We start from the raw sequence: 22,801 nt of genomic DNA, 5'->3' as shown, positions 1-22,801 counted from the left end.
TACACTCTGGAAGCCCAATTTGACGAACAAAGGCCTATTCAGGAAACGAAACACGATGCTCCATTTCGCACGTCTCTCGGCCAGGTGTGTTTACCTCCAGGTTTCAGATTATGAGAGGCGCCCTGCATACAAGGAATGGCTGCAAGTCGTCCAATTTTTTTTCTTTGACGCGCGCACGGCTGCTGAAATTCGCCAACAGTGTTTCTGCCACAGACATGTAAAGCTGACTAGCACAGCCTTATGGCACACTTGGGCTCAATAATGTGATAGCATTACCTGGCCACATGTCCTGCAGGCAAGAAAGCGCCCCACATTTACGATAGAGAAAAACTGTAACGGTTTTGGACCAAACGCAATGCAGTGCAATCATTACACCGCCTTGAATATTTCGATTCGGAACGCAGCTCTGCGCCGATGAGTTGGGTAAACTTGGTGCGGGAGAAGAAAAAAACAAAAAAACTCGCCGCCGCTGTCACGTTGGGAGTAGGAACTGTAATTGGCTACTTTATAATGCCCTTCATTTCACAAAAAAATTTCAACGCAGAACACGATGGGCCAAAAAATAAAGAGGGACCTTCGCATCTCCGCTCTTAACCAGACTTCGGCGAATCGTTCTGTTTGCATTCCCCCCCCCCCCCCCCCCTTTTTTTTTTAAGCGGTAGCCAACATTATCAGTCGCTCTTTCCGCGACATTCAAACGAGCTGTGATCATTTCGCAGGCGGACACGAGTGATGCGCAACTGCGAAGCTCTGCATTTCGCATACCCTACTTGTTGTTGCACGCACTACGGCACAAAGTCGAGCATACCTGACCCCGAATTCCATGAGGCCCCGCATTTAAAGCGAAAAAAAAAAAAACTGTGCTCTTCTGGAACGGTCACCTCTCGAACACCGCCTCACTTGAATCCCAGACGGTCAATGCAGAAAGACTTTGCAAATTCGAGCACACACTTTGTTTTACTCCGTCCACTGCGTTTGACAGTGACTGACTAGGCAAACAGCGAGCATGCTCCCTCGGACGACACTCACAGTACTGACTGCACGCGCTACTGCACAGAGTCAAGAACGGAACTGCTTACCTGAGACCACTCCTGGTTGCCGTTCGGTCGTGATCCGCTCGCTGTGGCAGGCCGCAAGGAAAGGAAAAACGGATGCAGAAAACGGTAGCAAAACAAAGGGGAGAGAGGGACACACGAGAACCGGAGCTCTGGTTCGCATGACCAGCGGCTGCCCATGCAGCAGTTGGGTAGCCCTAAAGAGGGCTGTTTTTCGCGAGAAGGGTGCTTGCACGACGCCGAAGTCCAGACGGCACACGGTGGACGGACTAGCCTCCGAAGCCGTACAGAGTGCGGCCCTGACGCTTCAGCGCGTAGACCACATCCATGGCGGTGACAGTCTTGCGCTTAGCGTGCTCCGTGTACGTGACGGCGTCCCGGATCACATTCTCGAGGAACACTTTCAACACGCCGCGGGTCTCCTCGTAGATCAGGCCCGAGATGCGCTTGACACCGCCTCGGCGCGCCAGACGACGGATGGCGGGCTTGGTGATGCCCTGGATGTTGTCTCGCAATACCTTGCGATGGCGCTTCGCGCCTCCCTTGCCGAGTCCCTTGCCACCTTTTCCGCGACCAGACATGATGGTGCCGACGACGAAGTGTACACTCCGAGGCGAGAACGGGGAATGATGGTGTTACGCTCGGCGACCTGTGGTGCTGGCAGCGCGAAGCCGCCATTCGCTGCGGCGCCTCGACCAATGAGAGTCCGCCTCCGCAAGCGCCGGCTCGCTAGCACTACTGAGCCCTCTCGGAGGGCTGCCGCGCCGCCAGCAAGGTAGCCAAAACGACCGCATCAAGGCGCACACGTAAACAACCAAGCAACGCGAAGACTGCCCCATTCTGCATCACGCGACCCCCCACCGCGCAAGAAAAAAAAAACGGAAATAGCAAACAATGGAAAACGAAGCGCACCTCCTATACTTCGCAATAGTGGCTGTATAACCGATATTTGGTCATGCCTGCTCCGTTTGCATGGGAAAAAAAAAAAAAAATACTTGATGCCTAGTCGTTGCTGCTGTCAGTCTTTTTTTTTTCGTGCGTGCCTGCGTTGCAAGCAAACAGGTGCGCGTGGTTTCTGTTTGCTGCCCCCCCCCCCCACTGGCAGGGGAGAGTTTACACCGTTAAATCGCGCGCCCCTTAAAGACACACCAAGGACACCGTCATTGCTGGCGCTACCAACAATTAGCGGGTTTCGCGACTTGTGAAGCTGCAGAAGCGGTTTTTTTTTTTTTTTTGTCCTCAAAACCTGCCCGTTCTCAAAACGTGCATTGCTAAGGGGAAATTAAGCACTCACTTATCGTGTGTGTGTGTCCCCAACTTCCCGCACACATTTCACCGTGTCCGTGACCACATCGGAGCGGGCCCTTGAGAGGGCGACTACGGCCGTTCGCGGCGCACGTACCTCGCTCCCCCTCCTCTCCCGGTCGCCAGGATGCTGAGAAACGACCAGTTTCTCTTGCGGACTACATAGAAATACGTTTATCTCAAAAAGTAACCAATGCACAGCTTTAAAATTTTCCAGCCACATAGAACAAATGTCTCACCACCTCTCTTCCCACTTTCGGCTCGCTGGATCGAACCCGAGCTGTGCGAGCGTCGCTTTCAGTTTTCCGACCATTGCCAGGCTATTGTGCACACGCGCGATACGATAATCTGCTCGTGTTCGAGGACTTACTTGCTCTATCTGGCACGACAGCATCGGCCGCAAGAAGCCAAAGAAGGTACCAAACAGCTGCCAGCGTCGGAATTTTTCGCCGTTCTTACCGGGGAAAAAAAAAAAGAAAACAAAAACGCGGGCGCGCCGCACGCGCTGGGGGACACGCACATTACTAACGACACAGCAAATTGTGCTTGTAGCGCTTCATATTCTGCGAGTGCGCGCTCGCCCGGTGGCCAGTGTGAAGCGTGGCTTCTCTGCGGACTGATTTGCTACAGCTACGTCCGCCGCACTGTACTGCCCAGTTCTACGTCCTGCACATTGGTGTATGTAACCCTTACAGCTGTACGTAAGTACTTCCTCCCTCCCTTCGAATACCGCTGGCCAGATGGGGCACGCCACGGGTGGCAAACTGTTTTCCTTTCGAATTTCCTAAGAACAGACTGAGGGAACACAGTGGCCTCCCCGACGTCCGCAGGCACGTGTTGCGGCCACGAAACGATAACCTTTTCTTAAGGCCAAATATCCACACAAACCCAAACCGGGGGAATTCCGCAATCAATTACCTCCTGCCGTCACACTTAAGCAAGCATATAATAGGTAGAAGCTTCTTTTTTTTTTCTTCTCTCTTACGTGCTCATGCGGATGAGTATTCACATGCATACATATTTCCTTTACAGTTCTCCTACAACTAATTCGAAATATTGTTCTTTAACAATCTGGCTGTATTGCATGCTGCCTAAGCAAAACCGCTGCTATTTCAACCGCCTGATATCCATTTCTCGAGGCTACATGCTAATGAAGAAAACAACTTAAACAATCAAAACACAGAGAGAGAAAGGGGCCCGGAGCATCGCGCCGCTACCTGCAGACTCGACGATGCAAACACTTTGGTTGGCTCTGAAAAGAGCCGTTGAGGTTGTTGGGGGGGACGACTGGCGACGAGCGCGATGTGCCGCCTACTTGGAGCTGGTGTACTTGGTGACAGCCTTGGTGCCTTCGGACACGGCGTGCTTGGCCAGCTCGCCAGGCAGCAAGAGACGCACCGCAGTTTGGATCTCCCGGCTCGTGATGGTCGAGCGCTTGTTGTAGTGGGCCAGGCGAGAGGACTCGGCCGCGATGCGCTCGAAGATGTCGTTCACGAAGCTGTTCATGATGGACATGGCCTTGCTGGATACTCCAGTGTCCGGATGCACCTGCTTGAGCACCTTATAGATGTAGATGGAGAAGCTCTCCTTCCTGCGGCGCTTCTTCTTCTTCTTGTCGGTTGCGCGCACATTCTTCTGCGCCTTTCCGGCCTTCTTCACGGCCTTTCCCGACGGTTGAGGGGGCATGACGATCAGTTACGACTGCGCTCGGGGAGACGGACGGTGTCGAAAGAACGCGCGCGCAGGGGCGCGCGGCGTTTTTATACTGGCACCGTGGTGTTCAAGCGACCGGAGCCAGGCCGCCGCGCGATTGGTCGACGCGTCGCGGCCTCCTCACCCTCCCTCCAGCGCTCCCGTCGCGGTATCGCGGCGCGCTCTGGATGATCGTCGACCTCCGTAGGGAGAAAACGTGTTTTTCGTGCCCTCTCCTGTTTACCCGAGCGCTCCCTTCGCGGCATCGAGTCCGCCTGTTCCCGTGTCCCAGTTTCCTTTTTTTCTTGTAGTTTTTCTTTTTTTTCCATTACGCCATAGCCTAGCTCAGGCCCACTCCCCGTGGCCTGTGTGCCATGGCCCCTCCAGCCCCCTGACCATCGGCACCCCTACCATCTGAACCATGGCGGACGAAGAAGATGCCCTCCACATGCTCGATGAGGATGGCATCCGAAACGCCCTCCATCGTCACAGGCGAGGAAACAGCTTCGGGTGCTCCCGCAGCCTGCGGAAACTGATCACTGAAGCGAACGCCACCCTTCAGCGCCAAGGAGAAGCGGCCCGCCTGGTCACTGCGATACAGAGGACCCCTCCACCTGGCGACGCACCCGCAATCGCCAGCACATCCTCGTTGAATGCGGCCAGCGGCCAGGAAGCAAGCAAAGGTGGATGCGCTGAAACCTTTGTAACACCGCCGCCACCGCGGCTAAAACGATTCGACAGCATCACGCCTGTCACCATCAGCCGTAGCGAAGCAGCCCACGGCCCAGCCCTGCTCTCAACCAAGCCGAGTACAGCTGACGCGGCGTGTCAACACGATGACACCCAGACATGCCTGGATTCCCAAAATCCAGCCATTCCAGAAGCAGACAGCAATGTGCTCCCCGCTCCTGCCGCCACAACAAACCCCGCCCCGGCCGAAGCATTCACAGAGGCAGACTACGAACGTGCTGCTCTCGCCTACGCAGAAAAAAGAGCCAGTGCCCCTCCGGCCAGACGGCTCCCCACTCCCCCTCCCGCGGAGCCCGACAGAGCGACAGCGAAGGGGCTTGGCGCCGCAGTACAAAAGCCAGCGAGGAATGCCCCAAGACGCCGCATACAAACCACCGCAGCGGCTCCCCTGGCTCCTGCCGCTCAGCCGTCGGCAGCGCGCTTCACCGCAGCACCACCACAACAGGGAAAGAAGACGGGCATCGCCACCGTTCTTTACTATCCCGTGGACAGGATGGCCAACTATCTAAAGCCAACAAGAGACGCCATCGCCGCTCAACTGTCCAAACTACCGGGGGTGAAAGCTGTGCGTGTGAATTTCCGCCGGAACGTGGTCGCCGTGGACGCGCACGCATCTGCCGACCTCGACCCACTCCTCGGCATCACCACCATCTGCGACATCAAGGTCCGAGCCAAGGAGGCCGGCGGCAACAGCTGCACCGGTCGAGTGTTTCGCGTGGACCGCGCGCTCTCGACCGAGGACATCATGTCGGGCATCGAGTGCAAGGTGCCGGTGCTAGCCTGCACGAGAAGCGGAAACGACATCATACTCCGCTTCGCGGGCACCCACCCACCCGAAGAGCTCTCCCTCTTCAAACTGCGCCGCCCCGTCCGCGCCCGACTACCGAGGCCGCTCCAATGCCTGCAGTGCGGTGTCATCGGCCATGCCACTGCTGTGTGTACCGCAAAGCCGAGGTGCCTCCGCTGTGGACGCGATCACCACAAGTCCCGATGCGACTCACCCCGGCCGCGATGCATTAACTGCAACGGCACGCACACATCAACCGAGCCGCGCTGCCCCCGTTGGCAACAAGAACGCAAAGTGGCCGTCCTCCTGGCGTCATCGCATCAGCCCATGTCTCGCCGTGACGCTCGCCGTGCAGTTACTGCAAAACAAACCTCTGCTGCATTTTCAAGCCAGACAGCTCCTGCGGATTCAACCAAAAAGGGCCCCCCTGCACCAACACAGCAGGACCTTACGCTTGCTGACACCCTGCCCAATAGACCAGCGGCAAAAACGGGAAGCAATACCGACATCGAAGCACACTGTGAACCGGCGACGGAAGTCACTGTGACTCCAATTGGAAGTGTCACTGCACGCAACTGTGCCCCAGCGCTCCCGCATACCGCTCGGTCTTTTCGTGACGTGGTGGTAGGGAAGAAGCCAGACAGCGCACCTATCGCTCAGCTCGACCAGCGTGATGCTGTCATCGCCGCGCTTGCCGCTGCCGTTCGTGCCCTCATAGAGGAATTGCCCAGCGCATCTCCGGCCCGCCAGTTATGTGCAGCTGCACTTGCAGCACAGCAAGCTCTGAACCATCATGGCTAGAAACAGTCGCGTCAACCGGCCGCGTGTGTTGCAGTGGAACTGCTGCCATCTACGCCGCCGTCAACCTGAGCTAGCAGCCATGCTACCTCTACAAAAGTACGACGTCATCGCGCTACAAGAGACTTACACGCGCGCAGAGGACCTCGTACTTCCCGGATACTTGGGCTACAGCAGCCCAACCGAGTGCGCGCTGGTGACCTGTGCTGACATTCCTTGCACCGACGCCGCACACCCACCTGGATCCCCTCGGGCAGCTATATATGTCCGTGCATCTTTTGCGCACCATGTAGTGCCTACTGCAGACCTCACCGGTGGCCCCGTCGAGTGTGTTGCCGTCACAGTGCGACTCGGGGGAACTGACAACACCGTTGCAAGTGTCTATGTGCGGCCTGGATACCCGTGGGACGCACGGCTCATCGTTCGTCTCACTCAACGAATCAAGCAAAACCTACTCATTTGTGGTGACTTCAACTGTCGCCATGTTGAGTGGGGTTCCCGCACCTCATCCAGACAGGGATGTGACGTGCTAGACGCTATTCGCGCTGCGGGACTGAACCTGTTGAACACAGGTAGTCCAACGTTTGTGCGTCCGAGCTGCACTCCTACAGCTATCGACCTCAGCGTGGCTTCCCCAGATTGTGCCTACGACTGGTCTACGCACCCCGATACTGCAGGATCAGACCACCTGCCTATTGACATCTTGCCACGAACTGAACGCCCTGCGGACAAAGTGACATACAGTGTAGTGCAGTGGTCGCGCTTTCGCGAGCTATGTGAGCAAAATCCATGTGAACCACATAACTTCTTCGATCACATTGCCGCCTGTGCGAGTGGTGCCACAATACGCTGTGCTGTGCTCCCCGGAACACCTGTGCCAGACATCAAACTCTTGAACCTGCGTGCTGCGCGTCGAAGGGCTCAACGCCGTGCACGGCGCACGAACAAGCCCGCACACTGGACTATCTACAAGCGTCTGGATGCTGCGTGCCTGCGTCACGCCAAACGGCTGCGTCGTCGCAGCTGGATTTCAGTGTGTCGTGCCCTAGACGAACCCCGTGCTCAGGCTCGCGGCTGGCGGATTCTTTCATCAATGCTGCACTCCAAAGCACCACGCTTCCCTGCCCTTTCCATAGCGGTGGCTAAAGGGATAGATGCTCTTGCGCTGGCCGACCTCCTCGCTGAACACTTTGTCCCCACTCTGGTGAGTGACACGCCCATCGCCTCCATCTTTTCTGTTTCTCCATTCGTACCTTTCGTGTGGTTCTCGCGCGAATTTCATGCCCTGTGCACTGAGCCTTTCACAACGCACGAGCTGGATGTCGCGCTCGAACACAAGCGCAAACGGCGAAGTGCCCCAGGTTCAGATCAAGTCACTCACCAGATGCTGAGGAATTTAAATTGTAACCAACGTCAGCGCCTGCTTGAAGCTTACAATGAAGTATTTGCAACCGGAGATGTCCCCCAGTCCTGGCGCACTGCCATCGTTATTCCTGTCCTGAAGCCGGGCAAGCCTTCTGCAAACATCAACTCTTACAGGCCGATATCTCTCACCTCAGTCCCAGGGAAAACGATGGAATATATGGCACTGAAGCGGCTTCAATGGATGGCGGACGTGAGAGGTGCACTGGCACCAGAACAAAGCGGATTCCGCCATTCCCGATGCACCGCCGACTGCATAGCGGAAATATCGGCCTTCTTAGAGGAAGCAAAATATAAGAAGCAGGCTGCCTACCTCGTCCTCCTCGACATTCAGAGCGCTTTTGACTCGCTCGCCCACGCATCTATACTTGATGCTCTGGTAAACATAGGCGTGGCTGAGAATTTATACCGCTATGTCAAATCGTTTCTCTCAGGCAGAACAATGCGTGTGAAAGTTGGTGGCTCGCTCAGCACACCCCGCCTCATCACCAAGGGCGTTCCGCAGGGCAGTGTTCTTAGTCCCTTCTTATTTAATATCGTGCTGGCTAACATCCCGAACATTATCCCTCGCTCCCTTCTGTATCAGGTGCGCGTCAGCATATATGCTGACGACATAGCCCTCTACTGCAGTGGCCCCACACTGTCTGGTCGTACAGTTAGAGCGCAGTTGCAACATGCACTAGAATGTGTCGGAGAATATCTCTCCACCGTGGGGCTCAGCTTGTCAACTTCCAAAACGGAGGCCCTCGTGCTCCACCCTCGTCCTGCTGCATGGAAACTTATACCCAACCTGCAGCTAAAAGGGGTGCCCCTTCCGTGGAAAAAAAGTGCCCGCTATCTTGGACTCGTTATCGACGCGCAGCTCACCTGGCGGCCAGCTGTAGCTAAACTGCGGAAAGAGGCGCGCCAAGTGGCCGATGTGGCTAACCGACTACAAGCCAAAGGAGAAGGCTGCTCCCCAGAGCTGGCATACCGGTTCTACAACGGGATAGCGGTACCTAAACTCCTGTACGCTCTACCGCTCGTCGACCTGCGCCCCAGCCTGTGGCGCGCCATCGACGTAGACCAACGCGCTGCGATCCGCCGTTTTATGCGCCTGCCGCGCTGGTCGCAAGTACCTGCCACCTATGCAGAAGCTGCCACATGGCCGATCTCTCTCCGGGCACAACTAACAGCCCTCAACACTGTCGAGCGCATGCAAAGAGCTCCGGGAACTTCGCAACTCCTCAGCCGACTGTCCGAAGCCCGCCACTCGCACATGGGCCGCGCAGCACAGCTGTTTGGCGCGCACATCGCCCGACCGCCCTCTAGCTGCAGCCCGGCACTTCCGCCCCACCTGCGCGCCCCGCTCAGCATCCAGACCGTCATCCCAGGCGTGCGATCCAAGAAAGACACACCCGTCTGCGCGCTACAGCAAGAAACCGCTGCGCTTCTCCACGAGGATTGCAGCGGCCGAGTAGAAATATATACCGACGGATCCGTGCTGGAAGGAGGCGCATCAGCGGCTGCCGCATGTGTAGTCCCTTCTCTCGGCATCGCCAGGCAGAGCCGCCTCACATGCAGTGCCTCGTCCACAACCGCAGAAGTTGCCGCCCTGCACTTGGCAGCTGATCTCATCCTGGAGACACCTGACCTCTCTCCAGCTGTCGTCCTCAGTGACTCCAAGGCTGCGCTCACCACGCTGCGGAGGTCGCACCATACACTGCCCATGTATGCCAACCTGGACAACAAGCTACGCCAGGCACGAGCACTCGGCCGCGACGTTCTGCTCCAATGGCTCCCGTCCCACGTCGGAATCAGCGGCAACGAGCAGGCTGACCAACTGGCCAAGCAAGCTCACGCCGACGGCACACCGGAGTGCACTGCAATATCCCCCCTCGATGTGGCCCGGCACAACATCAAAGCCCGCATCGTCGCACAACACCCGGATGCCAGAGTAGCCGCAGGCAAAGCACCGAAGCCCATAAGCTCCCGTGACTTCGATCTCATTGACCGGACCACCCTCCTTAGGATGCGCATAGGCTGCGTCTGGACAGCCGAGCGCATGCATCGTCTACGAGGCGCAGCCAGCCCCATGTGCAAAGACTGTGGAGAAGTGGAAACGCTCGATCACCTCCTCTCAAAGTGTCCTGCCCTCAAGAAGCACAGAGAAGTGCTGGAGGCAAGCTACAGACGCCTGGCCCTACCCTGCGAGAGCGCACAACAACTGCTTTTCCCAGCCGGCCCGCGCGAGAAAACGCGACGCGCCTTCGGGGCTCTGCTCCAATATGTACGAGATGCCCAACTGCTGGAGCGGTTTTAACCTCCCCCTCCCTGGCGGATATCCCCTACAAACCGCACCTTTTGAAGTGCCGCACAGTTACGTCAGATGGTGATGGGTAACGGTAACTGTCTACCAAGATTATCGACTCAGGCCTGCTGCCCCGCATTCCATGCTCGGTAAACACGCCGCTTGCCGGCATTCACGCGCACATCCAGCCACCTCACTATTGGCCGAGAGACCTGCGCCTCCCTGCGGTCCGCGCGCTTCCAAACCACGCCCCTCGCTCTCTCAGTCGGCTCTGTCTCCCAGTCGAGTGCGCATCGGCGCTCTGCTCTTGGCGCGGCCTCCCCCTCCCGGCCCGAATACGCGAAGACGGGAATCGCGACTGCGCATCTGCGAACTCTACTTTCTCCCACTATCCTGTTCCTCCTACCCTCCCCCTGCGCGGCGCAACGACCATTTCCTCACCTGAAAGAGAGAAATTACCGCACGCGTCGTGCTCCCCCCAATTTCTTATTCCTTTCCCCAAGAACATCCATCTCTCTCTCTCTCGCGGCGCGCTCTCGAGGTTCGTAGTATCAAGCAGCAGCCCGTTCCTGTCTGTTCTCGCACGCGGCGTTCCCCGTTCTTTCTCGAGCGTACAACAGAAGTCACCATGTCAGGTCGCGGAAAAGGAGGCAAGGCCAAGGGCAAGAGCAAGACCCGCTCGAGCCGCGCGGGACTGCAGTTCCCCGTGGGTCGAATTCACCGTCTCTTGCGTAAGGGCAACTACGCGGAGCGCGTCGGAGCCGGCGCCCCCGTTTACCTGGCCGCCGTCCTCGAATACCTGGCCGCCGAGGTGCTCGAGCTGGCGGGCAACGCTGCTCGGGACAACAAGAAGACCAGAATCATTCCGCGCCACCTGCAGCTGGCCATCCGAAACGACGAGGAGCTGAACAAGCTGCTCTCGGGAGTTACCATCGCCCAGGGCGGCGTCTTGCCCAACATCCAGGCCGTGTTGCTCCCCAAGAAGACCGAGAAGAAGGCGTGAGCGGTCTACCGCACGTCTGTGGAGGCGCGCCCGCCGCATCAGCAGCGCCCAACTAACGGTCCTTATCAGGACCAACCAACTGCCTGCCACGGCGGGGCCTCGCTGTGTGATACCTTTGGGTTTTGTTTTTTTTATTTGCTCTGGACCGCTGCGTCCCTCTCACGCTGGCTGTTTTTTCAAAGTGTTTGCCTCACTGCGCGCCGCACACAGGTTGGCTTTTATTTAGTTTTATCGGCCCCTTCTTCCTTTCCTTTTCCTGGCCCAGTCGCTAGCAGGAGGCCAGTAGAGCGTTAATAAGGGGCATGACCAGCGCATTGTTTTTTTTTTTTTTGGCAGTTCCCTAGCAGGGGTTTCACATAGCAGCGCTAGAGAGAATGACGAAGTGGCTTTACTGAGACAGTAATAGAGAGCAAGGGACGGGATTTTTTTTTTTTTTTCGCCACCGCGGGCATCTGCCATAGATACCGAAGGACGTGAACTGGGACAGCGGAAATAAACCACAGCAGGCAGAATGCAGACACGAAATAAAATAGGTGAGCGGACGGTAATATCGACAGAAACTATTCACACAGCAATAAATACGTACGCGGCGTATCAAGGTGCACCTAATGTAGGCGGCGCGTGCTGCATTCACTTGCGCGCCCAGCGCCGCATTTACCCCCACAAAACTGGGCGCGCGCGCGCGCGTGACTTGTGCAATGATGTTATTTACAAGCGCGAGCCCGCGGAAGACGCCAGGGCCATGGCTTTCAACAACTCACCTCGTTTTCCAGCAGCTGCGAAACGCAGTGTTCGAGAGAGAGGGACCGGCCGGGTTCGGAGCTCGGTTTCGTGCGCCCGTGGCCAAAGCAAACATTTGGGTGGTCCTGAGAAGGACCGTTGTGATGCGTTGCTGCGGCGGCGGCGGCGGCGCCAAGTGCCGGGCGCCACTGCGCTCTAGGCGCGCTCGCCGCGGATGCGCCTCGCCAGCTGGATATCCTTCGGCATGATGGTGACGCGCTTGGCGTGGATCGCGCACAGGTTGGTGTCCTCGAAGAGACCGACCAGGTATGCCTCGCTGGCCTCCTGAAGTGCCATGACGGCCGAGCTCTGGAAGCGCAGGTCGGTCTTGAAGTCCTGAGCGATTTCTCTCACCAGGCGCTGGAAGGGCAGCTTGCGGATGAGAAGTTCGGTCGATTTTTGGTATCGGCGAATTTCACGAAGTGCCACGGTGCCAGGCCTATATCTGTGAGGCTTCTTCACGCCTCCGGTAGCTGGCGCACTCTTACGAGCAGCCTTTGTGGCCAGCTGCTTGCGGGGGGCCTTGCCACCGGTGCTCTTGCGCGCGGTTTGCTTCGTGCGAGCCATGGTGCCGGACGCGGACGCTGGTAACGGACGGACTGCCTTCGGAGACGGGCGGCGAGAGACTGTGTTCCGCGCCGCGCGGCGGCGCTGCTCCCTCGCGCCCTCTCTCCGACCCGATTGGTCCCCGCTGACGGACCGATAGCTTCCCTCCGTTCTGCGGCGGCCGCCAGAATGCTGGAAATACTACTTTTCGAGCGCGCGTTGGTTTCGCGCCTGGCAAAGGTGAGACAAGTGGGTGTGGAACCGTGGTCTAGCGCAAGATTACGGTGCGCCTATCCTTTAGGTTTGCCCGCACAGCAAAAGCAGCCCTCTGGCAGGAGCCGGGCGTACGCGGCAGCGTCGACTTTGCCACCACACCAGGGTGTCGACGCGGTTGCGGGTCGTTCCGTGTGGCGTTAGCGCACTGCAACGAGCTTGTCTTCTTGGACATACCGGGCAATGAGTCTTTCGAAAAGAAAGGCGAAGCTACTAGCGCGACAGCAAGCAATGAATGCTCCGGGAGACATTCTGAGTATAGAACTGAACTTTAGTTGAGGAGGAGAAAGTAATTATTTTCGCTGTTTGTTGGCTCATTTCAATAGGCAAAGGAAGGAGGCAGCAACCAAAATTGTTAAGTGCACTGCGGTCGGCATGAGCGAATGAATGTGAGAGGCGAGTGTAAAGATTAAAGTGGTGGCGTGCAATTTTATAAAAGGCACTTTTTCTCCCTGCCCAGGCACTGTGGCTGCTTTCCCAAGCTTGGATGTGGATACCTTACAGTGTGTCGCCGCCGCATGCCTGAAAAGCACGTGCCGTTACTGGTGTAGAACAGACTGTCGCGCGTGTAAAAAAAAAGCGGCGATTGTTGGCCGAGTTAGGCCGCATTACTGGAAAGCAATCATAGAAGGTTCAACGCCAGCGGAGAAGACAAAAGTGCGGAGCAAAACGAAGACCCACTACTTCTCACAGCCGCCTGCGAAGTTCATGCGCTTCGCTGGATAGGTATGCGCACAACGCTATCAGTTAGAGGCTTTCTTGTCTTGGAGACAAAGAGCAACGGGATTGCGAAAAAAAAAAAAAACTCCCCGGGCGCCAAGCTCGCAAACCACCGCAAGAGATGAACCAATTTACTATTTACTGCACAGAAAGAACTGGGCACAGTGCAGTGCACGGAAGCCGCGCATAAATGCCTAAAAGCTCTCCTGCATCTGCGGGACAATATGCTTCGAGTACTAGGCAGGCAAGGTTAGTGAGCAAGAGCAGCGCGCGTAAAGAATGCATCCCATCTCTCCGTAATTGAGGTGTACTTCCTGCGGTCACCTTAGAAACAAACGGAAGTGCATGCCTGGGTTAGATCAACTGACTGCGGCCAATTGAAAAAAATAGAAAGAAAAGTGCTTTATATCCACTGCCCTGTCGTTTTCCTTGCATAGCATAGGCCAGGATGTGCATATCTGTAGGGGCCCGCGTAGAATAGCGCTCTGCTACGGCCGCACCGCAACGAAATTTGCGGGCACAGTTCCGACGCTTCTAGCTTGCAAACCAAAAATAATAACAAAAATTCGCGCAGGACGTCTACCGGCCTGGGTGCGAGCCCCCATTAAAGCGCCCAACGCTTGCCACGCAACGGAATACTTGAGGCCCGGAGCTGAGCTGCTCCTCCCTCCCTGCCAACGCAACACAGTCGGCGCAGCGCGGGGCTGCGGCGCCCCCTTCGTGTCGCCTGCGCAAGTATACCCGCCTCCGAGACAGCAGAGTCCGCGTCGCGCAGTCGACTGCTGCTGCCGCGCGAAGCAAAAACCGACTCGGGTAAATGATGAATACGTGGATTTTTCCCGCGGCGCTTTTTCACCCTGAGAGAGTTAGATTTTTTGCATAGTCGTTAGAAACTTTTCAGACGACTCCTTTACAGCAAGCAGAGAAAGAAAGCTATTCATGTCGGGTTCTGTGGCACAAAATATTGGCCTAAGGGAAAGGTTCAAGTCCAATTTTCCTCTTTACTGGAGACGACTGACTTTACACCTGTGCTCTTGTGTGCGCACTCCATTCTCAGGCGTTAGTAGGGAAGGTGGGTCCTCTCGTTTGTATTATTCCATTACATCCTTTCTTTGCAATGAGGCTCCCACACAGATCCTGCATATTCCAGTTTCCATGGGAGAAGTGCTTTTGCACGCTATTATTCACAGGTACGTTTCGGTGTCTGTACTGCCTGTCAAAAACTCACGAATTGAACCTGCTCCAACAATGTGGTCTCATAATAATAATTCACTGCAAGTGATCGTCGCAAACACAAATTGGACAGCGACTGGGCAGTCGGAGGCAATAACGCTTCCTATGAATTTGGACAACTGTCTGTAGCGGTGCACCAGTGGGATGGTAAATCATCTAATTGTACTCATAACTGGGGAGAAAAAAAAAATGACTCAAGACTAAAGAGGCATTCGGCGGCTCATCCCACCCTGCAGGTTCCTTAAAGTCGACTGTGACGAGAACGTCCGCACCGTCGTGTACAAAAAGTTAAGTCCCCCCAGCATTACAATGTTGTTCCAGGTCAGCGGAACACGCTACAGAACCAATCATTGAGTCACTTGGAATGCAGACAACCAAGCTGTGTGCTTCTTTTCCCCCTTTTCACTTGAGGCAGGGGCTGGTCGCGTGCTGCAATGGTTTGCAATTTGTCCGTCCCGTTCATTCCTGTGTTTTTTATCTGGAGTTACACTCTGGAAGCCCAATTTGACGAACAAAGGCCTATTCAGGAAACGAAACACGATGCTCCATTTCGCACGTCTCTCGGCCAGGTGTGTTTACCTCCAGGTTTCAGATTATGAGAGGCGCCCTGCATACAAGGAATGGCTGCAAGTCGTCCAATTTTTTTTCTTTGACGCGCGCACGGCTGCTGAAATTCGCCAACAGTGTTTCTGCCACAGACATGTAAAGCTGACTAGCACAGCCTTATGGCACACTTGGGCTCAATAATGTGATAGCATTACCTGGCCACATGTCCTGCAGGCAAGAAAGCGCCCCACATTTACGATAGAGAAAAACTGTAACGGTTTTGGACCAAACGCAATGCAGTGCAATCATTACACCGCCTTGAATATTTCGATTCGGAACGCAGCTCTGCGCCGATGAGTTGGGTAAACTTGGTGCGGGAGAAGAAAAAAACAAAAAAACTCGCCGCCGCTGTCACGTTGGGAGTAGGAACTGTAATTGGCTACTTTATAATGCCCTTCATTTCACAAAAAAATTTCAACGCAGAACACGATGGGCCAAAAAATAAAGAGGGACCTTCGCATCTCCGCTCTTAACCAGACTTCGGCGAATCGTTCTGTTTGCATTCCCCCCCCCCCCCCCCCCCCTTTTTTTTTTAAGCGGTAGCCAACATTATCAGTCGCTCTTTCCGCGACATTCAAACGAGCTGTGATCATTTCGCAGGCGGACACGAGTGATGCGCAACTGCGAAGCTCTGCATTTCGCATACCCTACTTGTTGTTGCACGCACTACGGCACAAAGTCGAGCATACCTGACCCCGAATTCCATGAGGCCCCGCATTTAAAGCGAAAAAAAAAAAAACTGTGCTCTTCTGGAACGGTCACCTCTCGAACACCGCCTCACTTGAATCCCAGACGGTCAATGCAGAAAGACTTTGCAAATTCGAGCACACACTTTGTTTTACTCCGTCCACTGCGTTTGACAGTGACTGACTAGGCAAACAGCGAGCATGCTCCCTCGGACGACACTCACAGTACTGACTGCACGCGCTACTGCACAGAGTCAAGAACGGAACTGCTTACCTGAGACCACTCCTGGTTGCCGTTCGGTCGTGATCCGCTCGCTGTGGCAGGCCGCAAGGAAAGGAAAAACGGATGCAGAAAACGGTAGCAAAACAAAGGGGAGAGAGGGACACACGAGAACCGGAGCTCTGGTTCGCATGACCAGCGGCTGCCCATGCAGCAGTTGGGTAGCCCTAAAGAGGGCTGTTTTTCGCGAGAAGGGTGCTTGCACGACGCCGAAGTCCAGACGGCACACGGTGGACGGACTAGCCTCCGAAGCCGTACAGAGTGCGGCCCTGACGCTTCAGCGCGTAGACCACATCCATGGCGGTGACAGTCTTGCGCTTAGCGTGCTCCGTGTACGTGACGGCGTCCCGGATCACATTCTCGAGGAACACTTTCAACACGCCGCGGGTCTCCTCGTAGATCAGGCCCGAGATGCGCTTGACACCGCCTCGGCGCGCCAGACGACGGATGGCGGGCTTGGTGATGCCCTGGATGTTGTCTCGCAATACCTTGCGATGGCGCTTCGCGCCTCCCTTGCCGAGTCCCTTGCCACCTTTTCCGCGACCAGACATGATGGTGCCGACGACGAAGTGTACACTCCGAGGCGAGAACGGGGAATGATGGTGTTACGCTCGGCGACCTGTGGTGCTGGCAGCGCGAAGCCGCCATTCGCTGCGGCGCCTCGACCAATGAGAGTCCGCCTCCGCAAGCGCCGGCTCGCTAGCACTACTGAGCCCTCTCGGAGGGCTGCCGCGCCGCCAGCAAGGTAGCCAAAACGACCGCATCAAGGCGCACACGTAAACAACCAAGCAACGCGAAGACTGCCCCATTCTGCATCACGCGACCCCCCACCGCGCAAGAAAAAAAAAACGGAAATAGCAAACAATGGAAAACGAAGCGCACCTCCTATACTTCGCAATAGTGGCTGTATAACCGATATTTGGTCATGCCTGCTCCGTTTGCATGGGAAAAAAAAAAAAAAATACTTGATGCCTAGTCGTTGCTGCTGTCAGTCTTTTTTTTTTCGTGCGTGCCTGCGTTGCAAGCAAACAGGTGCGCGTGGTTTCTGTTTGCTGCCCCCCCCCCCCACTGGCAGGGGAGAGTTTACACCGTTAAATCGCGCGCCCCTTAAAGACACACCAAGGACACCGTCATTGCTGGCGCTACCAACAATTAGCGGGTTTCGCGACTTGTGAAGCTGCAGAAGCGGTTTTTTTTTTTTTTTGTCCTCAAAACCTGCCCGTTCTCAAAACGTGCATTGCTAAGGGGAAATTAAGCACTCACTTATCGTGTGTGTGTGTCCCCAACTTCCCGCACACATTTCACCGTGTCCGTGACCACATCGGAGCGGGCCCTTGAGAGGGCGACTACGGCCGTTCGCGGCGCACGTACCTCGCTCCCCCTCCTCTCCCGGTCGCCAGGATGCTGAGAAACGACCAGTTTCTCTTGCGGACTACATAGAAATACGTTTATCTCAAAAAGTAACCAATGCACAGCTTTAAAATTTTCCAGCCACATAGAACAAATGTCTCACCACCTCTCTTCCCACTTTCGGCTCGCTGGATCGAACCCGAGCTGTGCGAGCGTCGCTTTCAGTTTTCCGACCATTGCCAGGCTATTGTGCACACGCGCGATACGATAATCTGCTCGTGTTCGAGGACTTACTTGCTCTATCTGGCACGACAGCATCGGCCGCAAGAAGCCAAAGAAGGTACCAAACAGCTGCCAGCGTCGGAATTTTTCGCCGTTCTTACCGGGGAAAAAAAAAAAGAAAACAAAAACGCGGGCGCGCCGCACGCGCTGGGGGACACGCACATTACTAACGACACAGCAAATTGTGCTTGTAGCGCTTCATATTCTGCGAGTGCGCGCTCGCCCGGTGGCCAGTGTGAAGCGTGGCTTCTCTGCGGACTGATTTGCTACAGCTACGTCCGCCGCACTGTACTGCCCAGTTCTACGTCCTGCACATTGGTGTATGTAACCCTTACAGCTGTACGTAAGTACTTCCTCCCTCCCTTCGAATACCGCTGGCCAGATGGGGCACGCCACGGGTGGCAAACTGTTTTCCTTTCGAATTTCCTAAGAACAGACTGAGGGAACACAGTGGCCTCCCCGACGTCCGCAGGCACGTGTTGCGGCCACGAAACGATAACCTTTTCTTAAGGCCAAATATCCACACAAACCCAAACCGGGGGAATTCCGCAATCAATTACCTCCTGCCGTCACACTTAAGCAAGCATATAATAGGTAGAAGCTTCTTTTTTTTTTCTTCTCTCTTACGTGCTCATGCGGATGAGTATTCACATGCATACATATTTCCTTTACAGTTCTCCTACAACTAATTCGAAATATTGTTCTTTAACAATCTGGCTGTATTGCATGCTGCCTAAGCAAAACCGCTGCTATTTCAACCGCCTGATATCCATTTCTCGAGGCTACATGCTAATGAAGAAAACAACTTAAACAATCAAAACACAGAGAGAGAAAGGGGCCCGGAGCATCGCGCCGCTACCTGCAGACTCGACGATGCAAACACTTTGGTTGGCTCTGAAAAGAGCCGTTGAGGTTGTTGGGGGGGACGACTGGCGACGAGCGCGATGTGCCGCCTACTTGGAGCTGGTGTACTTGGTGACAGCCTTGGTGCCTTCGGACACGGCGTGCTTGGCCAGCTCGCCAGGCAGCAAGAGACGCACCGCAGTTTGGATCTCCCGGCTCGTGATGGTCGAGCGCTTGTTGTAGTGGGCCAGGCGAGAGGACTCGGCCGCGATGCGCTCGAAGATGTCGTTCACGAAGCTGTTCATGATGGACATGGCCTTGCTGGATACTCCAGTGTCCGGATGCACCTGCTTGAGCACCTTATAGATGTAGATGGAGAAGCTCTCCTTCCTGCGGCGCTTCTTCTTCTTCTTGTCGGTTGCGCGCACATTCTTCTGCGCCTTTCCGGCCTTCTTCACGGCCTTTCCCGACGGTTGAGGGGGCATGACGATCAGTTACGACTGCGCTCGGGGAGACGGACGGTGTCGAAAGAACGCGCGCGCAGGGGCGCGCGGCGTTTTTATACTGGCACCGTGGTGTTCAAGCGACCGGAGCCAGGCCGCCGCGCGATTGGTCGACGCGTCGCGGCCTCCTCACCCTCCCTCCAGCGCTCCCGTCGCGGTATCGCGGCGCGCTCTCGAGGTTCGTAGTATCAAGCAGCAGCCCGTTCCTGTCTGTTCTCGCACGCGGCGTTCCCCGTTCTTTCTCGAGCGTACAACAGAAGTCACCATGTCAGGTCGCGGAAAAGGAGGCAAGGCCAAGGGCAAGAGCAAGACCCGCTCGAGCCGCGCGGGACTGCAGTTCCCCGTGGGTCGAATTCACCGTCTCTTGCGTAAGGGCAACTACGCGGAGCGCGTCGGAGCCGGCGCCCCCGTTTACCTGGCCGCCGTCCTCGAATACCTGGCCGCCGAGGTGCTCGAGCTGGCGGGCAACGCTGCTCGGGACAACAAGAAGACCAGAATCATTCCGCGCCACCTGCAGCTGGCCATCCGAAACGACGAGGAGCTGAACAAGCTGCTCTCGGGAGTTACCATCGCCCAGGGCGGCGTCTTGCCCAACATCCAGGCCGTGTTGCTCCCCAAGAAGACCGAGAAGAAGGCGTGAGCGGTCTACCGCACGTCTGTGGAGGCGCGCCCGCCGCATCAGCAGCGCCCAACTAACGGTCCTTATCAGGACCAACCAACTGCCTGCCACGGCGGGGCCTCGCTGTGTGATACCTTTGGGTTTTGTTTTTTTTATTTGCTCTGGACCGCTGCGTCCCTCTCACGCTGGCTGTTTTTTCAAAGTGTTTGCCTCACTGCGCGCCGCACACAGGTTGGCTTTTATTTAGTTTTATCGGCCCCTTCTTCCTTTCCTTTTCCTGGCCCAGTCGCTAGCAGGAGGCCAGTAGAGCGTTAATAAGGGGCATGACCAGCGCATTGTTTTCTTTTTTTTTGGCAGTTCCCTAGCAGGGGTTTCACATAGCAGCGCTAGAGAGAATGACGAAGTGGCTTTACTGAGACAGTAATAGAGAGCAAGGGACGGGATTTTTTTTTTTTTTTCGCCACCGCGGGCATCTGCCATAGATACCGAAGGACGTGAACTGGGACAGCGGAAATAAACCACAGCAGGCAGAATGCAGACACGAAATAAAATAGGTGAGCGGACGGTAATATCGACAGAAACTATTCACACAGCAATAAATACGTACGCGGCGTATCAAGGTGCACCTAATGTAGGCGGCGCGTGCTGCATTCACTTGCGCGCCCAGCGCCGCATTTACCCCCACAAAACTGGGCGCGCGCGCGCGCGTGACTTGTGCAATGATGTTATTTACAAGCGCGAGCCCGCGGAAGACGCCAGGGCCATGGCTTTCAACAACTCACCTCGTTTTCCAGCAGCTGCGAAACGCAGTGTTCGAGAGAGAGGGACCGGCCGGGTTCGGAGCTCGGTTTCGTGCGCCCGTGGCCAAAGCAAACATTTGGGTGGTCCTGAGAAGGACCGTTGTGATGCGTTGCTGCGGCGGCGGCGGCGGCGCCAAGTGCCGGGCGCCACTGCGCTCTAGGCGCGCTCGCCGCGGATGCGCCTCGCCAGCTGGATATCCTTCGGCATGATGGTGACGCGCTTGGCGTGGATCGCGCACAGGTTGGTGTCCTCGAAGAGACCGACCAGGTATGCCTCGCTGGCCTCCTGAAGTGCCATGACGGCCGAGCTCTGGAAGCGCAGGTCGGTCTTGAAGTCCTGAGCGATTTCTCTCACCAGGCGCTGGAAGGGCAGCTTGCGGATGAGAAGTTCGGTCGATTTTTGGTATCGGCGAATTTCACGAAGTGCCACGGTGCCAGGCCTATATCTGTGAGGCTTCTTCACGCCTCCGGTAGCTGGCGCACTCTTACGAGCAGCCTTTGTGGCCAGCTGCTTGCGGGGGGCCTTGCCACCGGTGCTCTTGCGCGCGGTTTGCTTCGTGCGAGCCATGGTGCCGGACGCGGACGCTGGTAACGGACGGACTGCCTTCGGAGACGGGCGGCGAGAGACTGTGTTCCGCGCCGCGCGGCGGCGCTGCTCCCTCGCGCCCTCTCTGCGACCCGATTGGTCCCCGCTGACGGACCGATAGCTTCCCTCCGTTCTGCGGCGGCCGCCAGAATGCTGGAAATACTACTTTTCGAGAGTCGACTGCTGCTGCCGCGCGAAGCAAAAACCGACTCGGGTAAATGATGAATACGTGGATTTTTCCCGCGGCGCTTTTTCACGCTCCCTCTGGCTTCCGAAGAGAGAGGACGTATTTTTCGAAGCTGGTGCGGTGGGGCCGATAGGCCTATTTTTTGTTTGGGGGCTCCACCATGGAGCCCACGTGCGAAAATGCTAGGGCAGCTGCACCGAGCACGATGCGCAGGATGCCGCGTTCGTGGAGCGTAGGAGACAGTGCCCGTGACCGCGCCACCCTGAGCACGCTGCTGGTGGCCTTGGAGCGAGCGATCGTGGGTTTACAGCAGGCGGGCTTCTCGCCCGATCGGGCGGCCGCGCTCGTGCAGGCCCCGCATCTCCCTGTTGGAATGCAGGCACCACGTGCTACTGCTGCACCGACACCTGCGGCCATGGCAGCGACGGCGGACCGTCCCGCGAACACCAGCGGGGCCCCGGAGACCGGTGCCGAGAGCGTGGACGAGGTGCTGGCCCCGGAATCCGAGGCCATGGACGAGAGTGCTGTCCGCAAGCGCCATCGCTCGCCTTCCCCAGCGAGCGGCACGGAGGGCAGCCATGGCCGCCGCAGCAGTCGTGAAGCACGTGGACGGGACAAGCGGCTTGCTGCCTGCCGCCTCCCCTCGCCACCCGCATTCCAGACGGCCTGCAGCAGAACCGGCTGCCCCCCCTCGCCACCTGCGCCCCAAGCGGCACCCAGCGGCGGCGACTCCACCGACGTCACCGGGGACGTCACGGGCACCGTGGCGCCCCCTCTGCCACCCCCCCTCCTTGGAGAAGCAGCGGCAACCCAGCGCAGCAGGGACCAGCCGAGCGCACCGGGCCACGCTCTCTCCCGCCGCCTTCCCACCGGCGTCACCCCCTCTCCAGCCCCGGCGGCCGGGGCGGCTCAGCACGAAACTGCTCCCGAGCGGCTTATCCCGTGGAAGCAGGTGACCCCTCGGGCGCGGCGGCGACGCGGGGCTGCCCTCGCTAGGGCTGCCACCGCGGTGCAGGTCGCCGACAACGTGCACGGGACCGTCCTGTACCGGCCAGCCCAGCGGGACGCGGCCTTCTCCCGGGAGCAGGGATGGGAGCTGGCGGAGGAGCTGGGACCACGGCCTGGTGTCCTGGCCGTCCGCGCCAACACTCGGCGCGGTGTTGTGGCCGTGGACGTCGCGAACGCGGGCACCCTGCGCGAGCTGCTCGCTCTCTCTGTCATCCGCGGGGTGGCAGTCACCGCAAGGGAGCCAGCCCCCCGCAACCACTGCTCCGGCCTCGTTTTCGGGGTAGACGGACGCCGGACGGTGGCCGAGCTGCTCGCCGCGACCGAATCAACGGTGCCGATCGTGTCGGCGTCGCTGTCTGACAGCACCCTGACTGTCAGATTTGCGGCGCCGGTGCCA

The 22,801-nt window shown here is 57.1% G+C and overlaps 8 protein-coding genes across 8 annotated transcripts; 2 read left to right on the top strand and 6 right to left on the bottom strand.

The window, feature by feature from the left end:
- Positions 1-1,015: 1,015 nt before the first annotated feature.
- LOC144095132 (histone H4) lies at positions 1,016-1,680 on the bottom strand. Its single transcript, XM_077628930.1, has one exon. It carries the CDS (start codon positions 1,634-1,636, stop codon positions 1,325-1,327), a length of 312 nt encoding a protein of 103 aa, XP_077485056.1. The 5' UTR covers positions 1,637-1,680; the 3' UTR covers positions 1,016-1,324.
- Positions 1,681-3,410: 1,730 nt separating this feature from the next.
- On the bottom strand, positions 3,411-4,066 carry LOC144095131 (histone H2B). The gene has a single exon (XM_077628929.1). It carries the CDS (start codon positions 4,044-4,046, stop codon positions 3,672-3,674), a length of 375 nt encoding a protein of 124 aa, XP_077485055.1. The 5' UTR covers positions 4,047-4,066; the 3' UTR covers positions 3,411-3,671.
- Positions 4,067-10,318: 6,252 nt separating this feature from the next.
- Positions 10,319-11,110, top strand: LOC144095130 (histone H2A-like). The gene has a single exon (XM_077628928.1). The coding sequence runs from the start codon at positions 10,728-10,730 to the stop codon at positions 11,100-11,102; it is 375 nt and encodes a 124-aa protein (XP_077485054.1). The 5' UTR covers positions 10,319-10,727; the 3' UTR covers positions 11,103-11,110.
- Positions 11,111-11,569: 459 nt separating this feature from the next.
- On the bottom strand, positions 11,570-12,548 carry LOC144095129 (histone H3). Its single transcript, XM_077628927.1, has one exon. It carries the CDS (start codon positions 12,447-12,449, stop codon positions 12,039-12,041), a length of 411 nt encoding a protein of 136 aa, XP_077485053.1. The 5' UTR covers positions 12,450-12,548; the 3' UTR covers positions 11,570-12,038.
- Positions 12,549-16,156: 3,608 nt separating this feature from the next.
- Positions 16,157-16,821, bottom strand: LOC144095128 (histone H4). The gene has a single exon (XM_077628926.1). The coding sequence runs from the start codon at positions 16,775-16,777 to the stop codon at positions 16,466-16,468; it is 312 nt and encodes a 103-aa protein (XP_077485052.1). The 5' UTR covers positions 16,778-16,821; the 3' UTR covers positions 16,157-16,465.
- A 1,729-nt stretch (positions 16,822-18,550) lies between these two features.
- On the bottom strand, positions 18,551-19,206 carry LOC144095127 (histone H2B). Its single transcript, XM_077628925.1, has one exon. It carries the CDS (start codon positions 19,184-19,186, stop codon positions 18,812-18,814), a length of 375 nt encoding a protein of 124 aa, XP_077485051.1. The 5' UTR covers positions 19,187-19,206; the 3' UTR covers positions 18,551-18,811.
- A 128-nt stretch (positions 19,207-19,334) lies between these two features.
- On the top strand, positions 19,335-20,154 carry LOC144095126 (histone H2A-like). Its single transcript, XM_077628923.1, has one exon. The coding sequence runs from the start codon at positions 19,470-19,472 to the stop codon at positions 19,842-19,844; it is 375 nt and encodes a 124-aa protein (XP_077485049.1). The 5' UTR covers positions 19,335-19,469; the 3' UTR covers positions 19,845-20,154.
- Positions 20,155-20,780: 626 nt separating this feature from the next.
- LOC144095654 (histone H3) lies at positions 20,781-21,191 on the bottom strand. Its single transcript, XM_077629323.1, has one exon. It carries the CDS (start codon positions 21,189-21,191, stop codon positions 20,781-20,783), a length of 411 nt encoding a protein of 136 aa, XP_077485449.1.
- Between the last annotated feature and the right edge of the window lie 1,610 nt (positions 21,192-22,801).

The sequence above is a fragment of the Amblyomma americanum genome, chromosome 6, assembly GCF_052857255.1.
Source record: "Amblyomma americanum isolate KBUSLIRL-KWMA chromosome 6, ASM5285725v1, whole genome shotgun sequence".
Taxonomy (NCBI): Eukaryota; Metazoa; Arthropoda; class Arachnida; order Ixodida; family Ixodidae; genus Amblyomma; species Amblyomma americanum.
This window is presented reverse-complemented; position numbering and strand designations above follow the sequence as displayed.